Genomic DNA, 15,507 nt, shown 5'->3' on the forward strand with positions numbered 1-15,507 from the left:
AACAATATTCAATAAGCAGAGTTTTAAAAATGGATAAAAATTGTGTTTATGCCTTCCTGACATCCACCTACCTGAATCATAGCGCTTTCGAGGACAAGTGTCCACTTTGCCTTATGCACAAGAGGTGTAAGAAGGTGAACAAATTAAACCCGAATCCAGGCTGAAAGCCCACTTATTTGAAGCTGCGTTTAAATCCTAACCCTACCGACACATCTCTCATCCCCTACCACCCTTTCAGCCCCCTTTAATTCATAGAAACATGATGGCAGATAAAGGCCAAATGGCCCATCCGCAGTAACCATTATTCCTACATGAGTACTAAGTTCAGACTCCCCTTTCTGTCCTATGTGATTCTGCCTCATCAACCCCCCTCTAATTCTGTACACAAGCACTATGTTCTGAGTCCCCCTTTTGCCCAGTGTTCTGTCAATTAGATTGTAAGCTCTTTTGAGCAGGGACCATCTCTTGCACGTCCAATGTACAGTGCTGTGTGCGCCTGGTAGCACTATAGAAATAATAAAGAGTTGTTATGGTCATCTTACCATTATCGGAAACTCTGTCACATACCAGGATCAATACGTCAGGGAGCCATTCTTCTGTTAAGGGGAGCCACGCTGAGACGCTGTCCAGCCCAGATGTCTGGAAAAGAGAAGAGATGAAGCTGCAAGGTGTGAGTTCTTTTGGTTCTCTCAGATACACATCATGTCTTATTTTCCTATAAGAGTGCTAAAGAGGGGATGATCGGGGGAGGGTCCTGGAGTAAAGCTTACCCACTGCAGGTTCCTGAAACATCACAGATGCTCTCAAGGAACTGGGGAGTCTTCTACAGTCTCAACTAACCTTCTTGCTCTCATGTCATAGGGGCGACTCACTGAAAGAGATTCAATCTGTTCTGTGTGCATAGGAAATCCCGATCTGATATGGCTCTCTGTTATTCTGTTTCAATAATACTCTAATCCCCCGCGTCAACCTGATTTTATCTTTGCAATGGACTTGGTTGCAGGGGGGATTTTTAACGCAAACATGGAATCTCAACAGTGCCTGAAAGAGGCTTGACATCACTGCCAAAGAACTCAAAACTTCCAACCCTATTCTCTCTCCAGGACTTTGGAACGTGCAAGATTTGCAACTCATAGCCTGAGACAGGGGACAAGAATTGAACTCCCCTTCTAAGTGTGATTCAGAAGAGCAAATCTGAAGTACAACAAGAGAACAATGTCACAAGGAAGATTATACTGCCGCTATGTTGTACCAGGTCCATGGTAGGACAGAATGGGTGTACATTGCTCAGTCCACTGTTGTCTCTGTTCTGTGCATTCATGGAAAAGTACTGTTAGTTTGATCTTTTCAGCAATACTAAATTCATTATAATGGGAAAGAAACACATTCTTACAATTGTGCTGTCGAAGTAGACGATAAAAGCCTGGAGAGAGTCAGCAATCTCTGGGGTCACCACAAACCTGTTGGGCACCACGCAGAAACGAATAGTGGCTGAATAGTACTTGTTATCTATGGTCCACGGGTAGAATGTCACATCATCCTTCACAAATATGTCCATAGGAAGCTCTTCTGCACCAATGATTTCTACGAGAGAAAGAAAACCCACAAGGATTATAAGTATCTGAAGGAAAGAGCAGGAGGCACTGTAGAGTCTGAATCAGAAGCATTGCCAAGGCTGTGGTTGAGGATTTCAGAGACGGAAGAGCTGGACAGGAGTCAGATGTGCCTTATTCCTGGGGAGGTTCTATGCAAAAAGAAAGACAGAACAGCATAAAAGGACCCCTCTCTACAGTGCTTTCAACCTGAGTAGCTCTCAATACTACAGAAGTTTTGATTAAACTATGGAACACAATTTTTGTTCCTAATTGCCAATGCCTAAAAAGTATAGAAAATGCCTGTTATTTCCATAAATCTTTGCTTCTGTGACCAGGAAAGACAAATTTTGAAATTTACCTATTTAAAATGAGAAAACACAAAATTTTCATCTGTTCATTCTTATAAAGTCATGTATTTATATTGACGTTATACAAAGTTGACCACAGAAGATTTAGAAGTGAGTAGATTTGCAACTCTATTGTAAGTCACTTTCACGAATCCCATCATGTTCTCGTTGACGCCTATTTTGAGACAGCTGCATTGGCTTCCGGTACAACAAAGAGCACAGTATAAAGTGATGTCAATAGGTCATCAGGTTGTGTATCAAAACATCTGAAAACGGTATGAGGTTATTAGTGGACAGAGAGACAAATATTCTTCATGCAAAAATTAGAGCCTCCGTGTTTTCAATAGCAGGGGTGAAACTTTGGAATGCAGTGTTATTTGGTAGCGCGTTTATGTGAGTTAAGAGAGGAGTTGGACAGCAGTGCAGGTGTTAAGATAGGTGGTTTACATACAACAGACACTTTTAAATAAATAAATATTGTCCTTGGTAGTGGCATTCAAAGTCCTGGTGAAGTGCTCACCTACTCCCATGTTCTCCTGGTAATTCCTCACCAGATTCTCAACCATCTCCACATTCCTTGCACACTAGGATAAACGGGATGGGACTTGATATACCACTTCTTCTGTGTAGTTACGATTTTGTAGCTGCGACTCGACCAGAGTAACTAGGAGTTGCAGTGGGAATCAAACTCAAAACCTCAGGCTGCTGAGGCAACTGCGGCCACGCCTCCACTCTTATTAAGTGGGCAATGTCCCAGAGCTCAAGGACTACTGTAAAGTCTGCACATGAACTGTGCTCGACAGCCCATATGAGTCCTTCCAACTCTCAGGGAGACAGGTGGGATTATGTGCTCAATCCTGCTGTTTATGGAGAACATCAGTTACAGCTAAGCAACTTTGCACAATAAATCAGCCATAAAAAAGGGCTTAGGATTCTGCATTAAGTGAGAGGAAGAGAGTTTAATATTTTGGAGAAGCCATGTTGATAATTTTCAAGAGTGGGGTGCTGCAGTGCACAAGATCTCGGTGAGCCAGCAATACAGCCAACCTATTGAAATGCATCCGTCTAGCTGGAGAAGAACTTGCTGCCTTACTTCAAAGGTCATAAAAGAAAATAAACTCCCCTAACTAACTGCTAATACTGTAATCTTAATGCTTTAAACAATAATATGCTCAGAGACCTGGAGCCTCTCCATCCACTCATAGCAAATTGTATATGATTTCAAATTAAAGAGCGGTACTGGACCTTTAAAGGATTGAATTACAGGTCAAAAAATTAATGTGCCACTTATCTCGTATCAAAGGTTCCGACATGAACTTGTCACGTTTCGTCCCTGCATCAGGGAGCCTTATTGGTGAAGAGATGAAAAGTGCTTAGCTCAATAATTGGATTTGGGTCTCTCAAAAAACTGTCAGCTGGGCTTCAAAAACCGACATTAGAGAGTAGACTTCAAAGGAGCACCCAAAAATTCCAGAAAGCAAAGAGAAAAAAAACAAAACAGGGAAGCAATGTGGAATTTCTGGGTGCTGACCTTTCAAGTAATTGCATCTATAGTAAGCTCCTTTGAGCAGGGACTGTCTTCTTCGTGACTCTGTACAGCGCTGCGTCCGTCCGTTAGTGTTAGAGAAATATTAGTAGTAAAAGTTTACTGATACTACATTTTAGTCCTATGTTGGGGTTTAATCTTCTGTACCAAGAACATCAATTGCACAGCGTTTCCCTGTTTTGCTTTGACGCCATTCTCAACTCATACAAACAAAACTCTTGCTGTGGAAGGGGTGTCAAAGTGTATTTTGGCAAGACGCAAGGAGATAATTACAGGCTGCCTCTGTTCACTTAGTCATCTGCACAGGGTCACTGGTTTAACTTCTAAAAAAATTCTAAGGATTCACAGGTGCCCTCCATGTCTCTAGGGACTAGAGCCTTTAGCAGCTGGCCTTTTCATCACTTTAAAAATAAAGTAGACTTACCCATGGGGACTGGTAGATGCCGGATATATGTACTTTCTGGTTGCTTTGCCTTCCTTCCCACCACACCTTTCGAGTCACTCTCTCTTCTGCTATCATCCCCCTACCCCCACTTGTACGACTGGTCCAGCATCTTTTCCCCCTTCCTCCCCCCAACACTTTTGGTCCACCTTCCCCCCCTCGGGTCGGTCCTCCACACAGGTAGAGCCGGTATCTCTTACTTGTGGCTCTTCCAAAGCAGCCGGTCAGCAGGGACTTTTTGCGGCCACTGAAGGAATTTAAAATTCTGGTGGCTCCACTGTCTGGCCTTTTCAATGCTTCTGTAGCGTCAGGAGTGATCCATCTCCCCAAAAGTACTGTTAATCATTAGTCTTGACCTCTGTAGTGAGTAAATTTATGGAAATGCCTATAAGACAGAGGATAGTGGTTTGTGCATTTTATTTAAAAACTTAATATATCGCTTAGCCTTTGAGATTAATAATAATAATTTTATTCTTATATACCGCCAAAGCCATAGTAGTTTGAGGCGGTTTACAATAAGAGGAGCTGGACAATCAGCGAAGATAGGTACAAAGTAAGGTTTTAAAGTACATGAAGCGGATACAGGGATAAGAGGGCTGGAACAGGCTGCAAACAATCAGCGATAATAGGCGCACTGGACAGTCATCAATACATGTAGGCAGAGAACAGAGCGGGAATGAGAGATCATGGTAAAAATCAGATGAAGTAAAGTGATAGGGCAATAGGAGCATTTAGGTTACAAATCGGTTGAACAAGTTTGTTTTTACTAGTTTCCTAAAACTTAGATTGAAGGAAGCGTGCGTTCTTAAGATGCTCAGCCAGTTGTTCATTTGGCCTGCTTGGAAAGCAAGTGTTCTGTCTAGGTATCTTTTGTATCGGCAGGCCTTTATTGAACATGTGGACTCTGCGTGTAGGCCTGCTGAGGACATAAGAAGTTGCCTCCATTGGGTCAGACCAGAGGTCCATCGCTCCCGTGGCGGCCCATCAGGTCTGTGACCTGTGAAGTGGTTTCTGACCACTTCTATAACCTACCTCTAGTTCTATCTGTACCCCTCAATCCCCTTATCCTCCAGGAACCTATCCAAACCAAGTTGAAATGTGTGACATGCAAATTTGAACAGGACTCTTGCCTCCAGGGGCAGCCAATGAAGTTTTTGGTAATAGGGGGTTATGTGGTCCCATTTTTTAATGCCAAAAATCAGTCGGACGGCCGAGAGTTTGTGTACGATCAAATCCAAATTTTAAAAAAGTTGTTTTGTTGATCCAGGCTGGACTTGGAAGTCCTAAGCATTCTGTTGACGCTTTACCAGGCAGTTTTAAGCCCTATCTACAGAGGATGACATTGGACACCAAGTGCTTTCAACATTTCTCATGGCACAAGCTTTGATTGCTTTGTTGCTCAAGTAGGATAACGACTGCATAAAAAAAAAACTAAAATTACTAGCCATTAGTTTTCAAAGACCAATCATATCAAAGAATGATGCTTGTCTGGCCGGTTGTATCCTTACGCACACAGACACTGATAACATTGACAGACTCTTGCATATGTGATGTAAATGTCATCTATCCAAGTGTATACTTATGAAGGGAATTTTTTAAATAAAGTCAAATTCTGGAATCTCTCGTGGCACACAGTTTGAGAGACACTGCCCTACTCCTTTCTCAGGAAGGAGGGAATTTGGAGCAAATACCTTGTCAGGAATTCATGTAAACCAGGAGAAAGGAAGAAGCAGAAGTCCGTAAGGCCAAGGGAACACTTAAGAGGTAATGACTCGGACAGTTTGCCTGGGGCAGGGGAAGGTGTGGCATTCAAGGACCCCCCAACGCATAGGAGTCATAAAAGGGGAGAACAGACTGCCTGAAGATTTTCCCTTTCATAACAATCGAGAGGAACAGAATGAATGTATGGAAATAGAGTCCATTTACCTTACAAACAAGAAGAAATAGAATTTTTAGAAGTCATGAAAGTGATGCTGTGTTTCTAGATACAGTCAAAAAACAAAATGTTCTCTCTAAGGACCAAGCTGACATGAGCAAACATTTTGTTGCATTGTTCCCCTGTAGGAGCACTGCTCTGAAAAAAAGGCACTTGCAGCACTTTTGAACACAGCAGAGAAGGACCCCTTCACTGCCTCCCCCAGTACTCTGTTACTGAAGGCATGATGCATATAATAATAATAACTTTATTTTTCTATACCGCCATAGTCAAAGTGACTTCTAGGCGGTTCACATAGAAAGAAGGCTGGACAATCAGCGAATTGCAAAATGCAAGAAGAAGGATGTTACATAATAAACTGGAGAAACATGGGGAAAGAATACATGAGAGAAGAAAGATGTTACATAATACATTGGGGTAGAAAGGGGAAGAATACCCGAGAGAGGTCATCTGATTAGGCAAGGAATTTGTCAAATAGAGCAGTTTTAATTGATTTTCAGAATGTGTTGTAGGTCTGTCTGGCTTTATGTGGTTTCCCAGCCAGGATTGCTGTTTGTTTGCTTGGAACATGAAGGTTCTGTCTAGGAAGGATTTGTATTTGCAGCCTGTGATCTTTGGGTATACAAAGATGTTTTTGTTTCTGGTTGTTCGTGTGGGGTTGTGTAGAGTGAAGTGAGTTTGCAGGTAGGAAGGTGCAAGGCCCCAGACTTGTTTGTAGCAGATACAAGTGAATTTGAACAGTATTCGCGCCTCCACAGGCAGCCAGTGTAATTTCTTGTAATAGGGGCTAATGTGGTCTTTTTTTCTCAGTCCGAAGATCAAGCGAACTGCAGTGTTTTGCACTAATCTTAATTTTTGTACTGGTTTTTTTTTTTTTGGGGGGGGGGGGGATATCCAGGTAGGCGATGTTGCAGTAATCTAGGGTAGATAGGATCAGCGACTGCACCAGTAATCTAAAGGATGTTGTGTCAAAGTATTTTTTAATAGTCCTTAGCTTCCACAGCGTGTGAAAGCATTTCTTCACCAGTAGGTTTGTGTGGTCAACCACGGTTAAGTGAGTATCTAGAGTGATACCCAGTATTTTTATGGTTTTGGAGATTGGATATTCATGGCCATTTATTTTTAACGATGTTTTCGTTATTTTGTCGTTGGGGCTTGCCCAAAAGACTTTGTTTAGTTTTAGTTTGAAGCTGGTGGTCCATTTTTCGATTTCTATCATTGTGTGTGAGAGGTTATCTACAGTTTCATTTGTGATGTCATTTAAGGGGATTAAGATGGATATATCGTCTGCATATATATAGTGCTTTAAGTTTAATTTTTGTAGTAGGTGACCTAAGGATGCGAGGTAGATGTTGAATAATGTGGGTGATAGAGGGGACCCTTGGGGCACCCCTGATGGGTTTTTCCATGGGTTGGAGTAATTTCCATTGTTGGTTATATAGTATACACTCCAGGCAGAGACAGATGGGTGATTGGAGGGTAACAAGGCAGAATCATTTTATAGTTTATAATGCAACAAGAAATCCAGATCTTTGGAAAGTGCATCATTTTAATTTCTCAGGTCTTAAGTTCCTGGATTGTTTTAAAATGACCTTTTAGAATTCCTGCCTCAGGGGTACAAGAGACATTCAGTACGTGGCACTCTTATGACATCAATGATTGCTTTAAAGCACAAAAAATGCAAGCCTCTCCCAAATATACATGTGTACCAGTCAGCTTCCCAGAACTCCAACAGAACTCTGACTGGACATGTCTGTTTAGGAGATGCCTGCATTTTTTGTGCTTTAAAGCAATCATTGATGTCATAAAAGCGCCTCCTACTAGATGTCTCTTGTACCCATGAGGCAGGCTTTCATGCCGAAAAACAGACCGTGTCGGGTCTACACCACAAATTAAGCTTCTCTCTGGTTGATGTGTACGGTTCCATCCCCACTTGTACCTTTTCTATTGCTTCCTCATGGGGTTTGGTTCATTGATACAGCGCCATGGGCTAGCCTAGTACTCTCCTACAGAGGTGTTACCCTGGTTAGCTTTGTACACAGACCCTACAAAACTAACCAGAGTGACACTTCTGAGGGACAGCACTTTGCTTCTTTGACTTATACTCTTTATTCAAATACGGGACACAATGGGGGTGGGGGGTGGAGAACCACTTGGGAAAATCCTCCATTCCAACAAGCATCATGCCCCCTTTGAAAAGAAAAAAAAAAGCAAAGCTATAGTTGAAGACAGCAGTGCTATCCGATTCTCCATTCTACTATTACTACTACTGTTTATCATTTCTATAGTGCTGAAAGGCATACGAAGCTCTCTACATTGAACATGTAATAGACTGCCCCCCACTCAGATTTAACAATTCAGTTTTTCTGAATCGATTCAGGCTGCGCAGCTGGTGAGGTCAGGACAAGCACATCTCCCTCTAACACCACTCTCCCACTTTCTGCTTTCCCAAAGCAGCAGCAGTGGTGACAAACTGAAACAGGAAGGCTCTGGGACCTTCCCATATGTATCCCTTGGCTGCCGGCTCACACTCTGCAATGTCACTTTTTCTCGGGCAGAGCCAGCAGCCGCGGATATGTATAGGAAGGTCCTGCAGCCAGTCTGTTTGAGTTTGCTACTGCAGCTTTAGGAAAGCAGCCAGCAGCGATGGGGGTGCTAGGGGGCAGTCACTGGTGGATATGTGGTGGGGCAGGGAGTGGGGGGATGTTGGTGGAAGGGGGTGGAGCAGATGATGGTGGAAGATGGGTGCAGAAGAGAGAGAGGACTGATACTTTATTGAAGTGAGAAGATGCTAGATGGAAGGTGAGGGGGAATAAGCTGTGTGGAAGGAGGGAAACAGAAGCCTGGATGAATAGGGGGGGAAAGGAGGTAGATGATGGAAGGGGGAAGTGAAAGGGGAGAGGTGGGCAAACTATATGCAAAGTGGAAGAGACAGATCAGGGAGATACTGGTGGAAGGGGAAATACACTGTGGAGAAGCTGGATGGAAAGGGAGATAGAAGAGGCAGACGCTGTATAGAAGGAGCAGATGCTGGATGGAAGATAGGAGAGACAGGAAGGGGGGAGATAATGATGGAAGGGGAAATAAAGGGCAGATATAGAGGGCAAACACTAGAAGGGGAGAGAGTGGGAATAAGGAGAAGTAAAATAGGAGAGCTGCCAGTAGACTGTAAAAAAGAGGGAACTTGAAGTCTAGATAGTAAGAATGAATTAAATCTGGACAGAGAGGTAGAAAAATAAAATTAATGCTGAAAGGAAAAGGAAGAGAAAAATCCTGGCAAGAGACTTAAGTTTCAAGTTTATTAATTGATTTGTTCAATCGCTTAATCTGATTTCTAAGCGATGTACAATAAAATATGCATACATAAGGAGACAAAAACATTACATACACTTAATTAATTATAATATAAACAAAAGGAAAGAGGGGATGAAATCCATTTTTATAGTAAAGAAAGGACATACATGGTCAATACAAAAGGAAACTGGGAAGAGAAAAAAAGAAATAAAAAATAAAATAACACTTTATAACAAAATTTAATTAAGTAGCAAATGCATCTTTAAATAAAAAGGTTTTTAATTCGCTTTTAAATTTCCCAAATACCTTCTCCTCCCGTAAAAACATGGGAAGCGCATTCCAAATCTGGGGAGCTGTACATGAAAAGATAAATTGTCTTCTTGTACTAATAATTTTTAGTGAAGGAATTGATAAAAGGTTCCGTTCACTAGATCGTAAGGTTCTTTTAACTGAATATGGGATAAGCAACCTAAATAAAAATGCTGGAGTCTTATTTTCTAATGTTTTAAAAATAATTGTACATAATTTATGCGTAATTCTATGAATGACTGGGAGCCAATGAGCCTTTTTAAGGAGTGGTGTCACATGATCAAATTTTTTAGATTTTGTTATTAATTTAATAGAAGCATTTTGAATAATTTGTAATCGTTTAATTTCTTGTAAAGCAATTCCTGTAAATAATGAATTGCAATAATCGATTTTAGACATCACCAGAGAGTGGATAAGAATATTAAGTGCTTTGGGACAGAGAAATTTAGAAATAGATCGAATTTTCCGCAACCTATAGAAGGTAGTTTTAACAATACTACTAATGTGATCATGATAATTAAGTTTATTATCAAAAATTACTCCTAGAATTTTAGTATTTTTAACAGATTGAAGAGGAATATTTTGAATCAAAATAGGAGTAACTAAAGAAAAACTTTCCTTCCAAGGAAAAAGCATGATATTTGTTTTTTTGATATTGAGGGCCAATCTGTTTTTGTCCAGCCAATGATGAATTTGTTCGAGTTTTTCATTAATTGTCAAAATTTCATTTATGTTGTTATTGTTTAGGGGGTGTAATAACTGTATATCATCAGCATAGGCAAAAACATGAAATCCTATAGATTGACATAGTGTCAGTAGGGGTGCCAAAAATATATTAAAAAGTAAAGGTGAAAGTATAGACCCTTGTGGAACCCCATGTGATATTTGTGAAGGTAGAGAAGAAGAATCATTAAAAATTACTGTAGATGTGCGATTACTGAAATAAGATGTAAACCATGCTAGAACATCATCTGTAACCCCTATAGATTGAAGTCTAGCAAGGAGTAATTGGTGATCAATCGTATCAAATGCTGCTGAAAGATCAAGAGATGTTAAAAGCACCGATTGATGATGATCCAAGAAATATTGAATTGAAGTTGTCATACCAATTAGTGAATGTTCTGTACTATGGTGTTGTCTAAAACCAGTTTGATTGGGATGTAACACATTTGTTTGCTCAACAAACTCTGAAATCTGGTTAAAGACAATTTTTTCTGTTAACTTTGCTAAAAATGGAATATTGGATATTGGTCTATAATTAGACAAATCATCATGATTAGCATTTTTATCTTTAAGAATGGGTCGTATAAATGATTTTTTCCAATCTAGTGGCACTGTTTGTTGTTTTAAACTTTCTGTTACTAATACATGAATCCAAGGTCCAAAGATGTCAAAGTATTGTTTGAGAAGAAATGGTGGTATTTGATCTGCTTTTGAGCTTTTGATGTTCAGAGTTTTAAGAGTAATTTCAATCTCCTTAAGGCTAGGTATTTTAAATTTTGAACATTTTGAAAATAATACATCTTGGTTATTCTGATCTAATTCAGTTTGAGTATTAGAATTTTTGAAGGATTTTCTTATCTTAGAAATTTTTTCAGTAAAATAGTCAGAAAGTTCCTGAGCAGTGGGAATTTTAATGTTTAAATCCAATTGTTTTTTTTTGTTTGGTGTGATATTATTGAGGATGGAATATAGAATAGAAGGGTTTTTTGCTTTAACTATTTTCTCAGAGTAATATTTCATTTTAGTTTGATTTATTTTCGCTTTATAAAATTCTGAGTGTTCTTTGAAAGATGTAAGATTGGTTAGTGTTTTATTTTTCCTCCATCTTCGTTCAAGGGATCTTAATTGTTTTTTAAGAAGTGAAAGTTCAGCAGAGAACCATGGATTACAAAATTTTCGAGCAGAGATGGTTTTAGTTTGAGTCGGAATCAAATTATCTAAGGTGGTTTGAATAGCCATATTCCACCTATGTACTTAAGACAGGAAAGCAGAAACCAGAGAAGTAAATGGCCAGAAAACAGGCAGAAAAAATCATTTTATTTTTACTTCAGGATAAAGTAGTATGGTATCCGTGTTTATAAAGGTTAATAAATACAAACAGAAAATAGAATTAAGATGATATCTTTGCATTGGACTAATCTGACCAACTGTCGGAGACCAAAACCTTCTTTCTCAGGTCAGGGCAGCCTTACTGTCTTGACCTGGGGAATGAGATGTTATGTTAGCCTCCGAGAGCTAATATGTTTTAAGGCCTTTCAATAAAACAGCTTATTTTCCATTTTTTTAAAATTTGTATTTGTAATTCTTGATTTGTAATGTAATACCATTAGGGTAATGTAACAGAATTTTTGCTCTCATCAATTCAATCCTTTGTTTGTGAAAAAAAAATGTCATAGAAAGCAAATCAAATTGAAAAAAAATCAATTCAATTGACAAAATCAAATGGAATCAAAACATTTTTTTCCTGAATTGGAGAGCACTATAAGGCAGAACTTCCTCTTTTTTTAAAGTTAATTCAAGTACTGAAAGAGCTTTGTATATCTTGACAGCCACCTGGTGGAATTTCGCTGTAAGTAATCCTGAAGTGTTTGGAGAACAGGTTGGATTTTATCAAAATCTGAGGTTTTCCATGTGTTGCCTGTCTGGCCCAGATCAAGGATGTGTGTGTGTGTGTATGTACAGATCTGCTCTAGAACAGTGCCTAGTGTTTAAGAGCTTGAATCAGAATATATGCTGCATTTAGAGAGCCATAAGAGATGTATTACTTTTGAATGCTCAGTAAATGTTAGTGTTTCCTTCAATTAAATACCTACATTTTTAAAGTATTTTACCTAAGTTTTTTTTCCTTATCAAGCAGCTTTAGAATGTAACAATTTTTACTAACATCATCTCTCTCCCTCAAATCACTTCATTGGCTCCCTATCCATTTCCACATACAGCTCAAACTCCTCTTACTCATTTACAAGTACATTCACTCTACTCTATAGCTCCTCTGTACCTCTTCTCTCCCCCATGGGAACTCCAATCGGGCAAGTCTCTCATATCTGTACCCTTCTCCTCTACTGCCAACTCCAGACTATGTTCCTTCTTTCTTGCTGCACCATACATCTGGAACAGATTGTCCAAGTCAGTACATCAAGATCTGGCCCTAGCAGTATTCAAATCCAGGCTAAAAGCCCACTTTTGAGGTTCTAACCCCAACTCACTCGTAAAGCACAGAAACTCCCTACTTGTCCTGTTTGCCTGTTTAATTAGATTGCAAGGTGTTCTGAGCAAGGACTGTCTCTTGAATGTTTTAATGTACAGCGGTGTAGAAGTGCTATAGAAATGATAAGTAACATAGTAAATGACAGCAGTCTGCCCAACCATACATGCGCCATGAATTAATTTAATTTAAAATGGCCCTTATTTCTGGGTCAGTAGCAGTAGAAAAATGTCCTGAAAATATCTGTTAAAAGGTCTATTCCGTTTCCTCTTTCACGTCTGAACAAATTACATGCAAAGGAAAAATATATAATTCTGTAAATATGGATTTAGAATCAGGGCAGGATTAATTTGTCGAGGGCCCCTAGGCACACAAGTACACTGAGTCCCCTGCCCTGCCCCACCCCACCATGCGCCCAGGCGGAAACAGGAAGCTGCCTCAGAGGGACGTTTTGGGCAAGCATTTCCGCTTGCACAATTACAGCTCCCGCTGCCTTTCTTACCTGCGTTGCCGATCGATGCTGGAGGGGCCCATCGCCGTTTGGAAAAAACAATGTTGATGCCCCCTGACCATTTCGGGCCCTAGGCACCTGCCTACTTGGCCTGTTGGTTAATCCTGCCCTGTACACTTCTCTAACAGTATAACTTATTCCTATTTTACTCCATTGTATATTCTGTCAACTTCATTGACCTGTACACCCCAAAAAATGTTAATTCTTGTCAACTTAAATGACATGTTCATTCCAAAAAATGTTAATGGCCAATGTTATTTTCTTTTGTAATATTATTAATTGCTGTGAACCGCCTAGAACTCTCTGGGTATGGCGTTATACAAATAAAGTTATTATTATTAGTATTATTACTTCGAGCAGCCCAAATTCCCTTTCTTTGCTGCTAAGCCCGGAAAAGATGCATTCGAGAAGGGAGGAAAGGAGCCCAGCTCCCCCCTCCCTTCCAGCACTTTTGCCCACGGAGGGGCTCCCAGAGCGCAAGGCCGCCCCCCGGCCCCCGGCCCCCGGCCCCCGGCCCCGGTACTACTCACGCTTCAACAGCTCCTCCCCCGGCAACTGAGCAGCAGCGCAACTGCAGAGCAGCGCGCAGGGAAGAGCGGCCATGACTGCGGCCTCCTTCCGCCCCACTGCGCGCGTCACTTCCGCCCCCCGGCCCGACGCGGCTGCGCGGCCGCACCGCGTCCCGTTGCCACGACGACGCTCAGCCGTCTCGTGCAACCGCGCCCGGCCCCAGCGAGCGAGCGCACCATGGCCGGCCGAAGGGACGAAGTGGGAAACATCCTGGTCCAGGTGACGCCCAGTAGGGCACTTTCTCAGGCGAGGCGGGTTTGGGGGGCAGGGGAGGGAGCTCAGTCGCACAGGCGGCCTCGCAGCCCTTTCAGCTGGACAGAAGGCAGGAGATCAGAGCACACGCGCCGGGCACAACCAATCTTTACCACTGTCGTTAACCAACCAATCGCTGCCGGGCACAACCAATCTTTACCACTGTCGTTAACCAACCAATCGCTGCCAGGCACAACCAATCTTACTACTGCCGTTAACCAACCAATCGCTGCCAGGCACAACCAATCTTTACCACTGCCATTAACCAACCAATCACTGCCGGGCACAACCAATCTTTACATTAACCAAACAATCGCTGCCGGGCACAACCAATCTTTACATTAACCAACCAATCGCTGCCGGGCACAACCAGTCTTTACCACTGCCATTAACCAACCAATCGCTGCCAGGCACAACTAATCTTACCACTGCCATTAACCAACCAATCGCTGCCGGGCACAACCAATCTTACTACTGCCGTTAACCAACCAATCGCTGCCAGGCACAACCAATCTTTACCACTGCCATTAACCAACCAATCACTGCCGGGCACAACCAATCTTTACATTAACCAAACAATCGCTGCCGGGCACAACCAATCTTTACATTAACCAACCAATCGCTGCCGGGCACAACCAGTCTTTACCACTGCCATTAACCAACCAATCGCTGCCAGGCACAACTAATCTTACCACTGCCATTAACCAACCAATCGCTGCCGGGCACAACCAATCTTACTACTGCCGTTAACCAACCAATCGCTGCCAGGCACAACCAATCTTTACCACTGCCATTAACCAACCAATCACTGCCGGGCACAACCAATCTTTACATTAACCAAACAATCGCTGCCGGGCACAACCAGTCTTTACCACTGCCATTAACCAACCAATCGCTGCCAGGCACAACTAATCTTACCACTGCCATTAACCAACCAATCGCTGCCGGGCACAACCAATCTTACTACTGCCGTTAACCAACCAATCGCTGCCAGGCACAACCAATCTTTACCACTGCCATTAACCAACCAATCACTGCCGGCACAATCGCTGCCGGGCACAACCAATCTTTACATTAACCAACCAATCGCTGCCGGGCACAACCAGTCTTTACCACTGCCATTAACCAACCAATCGCTGCCAGGCACAACTAATCTTACCACTGCCATTAACCAACCAATCGCTGCCAGGCACAACCAATCTTTACCACTGTCGTTAACCAACCAATCCCTGCCAGGCACAACTAGTCTTTACCACTGCCATTAACCAACCAATCGCTGCCAGGCACAACCAATCTTACCACTGCCATTAACCAACCAATCGCTGCCAGGCACAACTAATCTTACCACTGCCATTAACCAACCAATCGCTGCCAGGCACAACCAATCTTTACCACTGTCGTTAACCAAACAATCGCTGCCAGGCACAACTAATCTTACCACTGCCATTAACCAACCAATCGCTGCCAGGCACAACCAATCTTTACCACTGTCGTTAA

General features: G+C 41.8%; 2 protein-coding genes across 7 annotated transcripts in view; one reads left to right on the plus strand and one right to left on the minus strand.

The window, feature by feature from the left end:
* AAGAB (alpha and gamma adaptin binding protein) overlaps positions 1–13,876 on the minus strand; it is a 31,502-nt gene extending 17,626 nt beyond the window's left edge. The window contains exons 1-4 of one of the 5 annotated variants that reach the window (XM_033919672.1): positions 13,719–13,825; positions 4,131–4,288; positions 1,394–1,584; positions 543–639 (exon numbers count right to left, since the gene is read on the minus strand). In XM_033919672.1, coding sequence (XP_033775563.1) covers positions 543–639; positions 1,394–1,558 — 262 coding nt within the window. In that variant the 5' untranslated portion in view covers positions 1,559–1,584; positions 4,131–4,288; positions 13,719–13,825. Of the gene's footprint in view, positions 1–542; positions 640–1,393; positions 1,585–3,912; positions 3,932–4,130; positions 4,291–12,470; positions 12,502–13,718 lie in introns of those variants that run through there. The other 4 variants (XM_033919669.1, XM_033919670.1, XM_033919673.1 and 1 more) reach the window with 4 other exon arrangements.
* Positions 13,860–15,507, plus strand: part of IQCH (IQ motif containing H) — a 110,104-nt gene continuing 108,456 nt past the window's right edge. The window contains exon 1 of one of the 2 annotated variants that reach the window (XM_033919667.1): positions 13,860–13,977. In XM_033919667.1, the coding sequence (XP_033775558.1) occupies positions 13,936–13,977 (42 nt within the window). In that variant the 5' untranslated portion in view covers positions 13,860–13,935. Of the gene's footprint in view, positions 13,988–15,507 lie in introns of both variants that reach the window. The other variant, XM_033919668.1, reaches the window with a different exon arrangement.

The sequence above is a fragment of the Geotrypetes seraphini genome, chromosome 14 (genome assembly GCF_902459505.1).
Source record: "Geotrypetes seraphini chromosome 14, aGeoSer1.1, whole genome shotgun sequence".
Classification (NCBI taxonomy): Eukaryota; Metazoa; Chordata; class Amphibia; order Gymnophiona; family Dermophiidae; genus Geotrypetes; species Geotrypetes seraphini.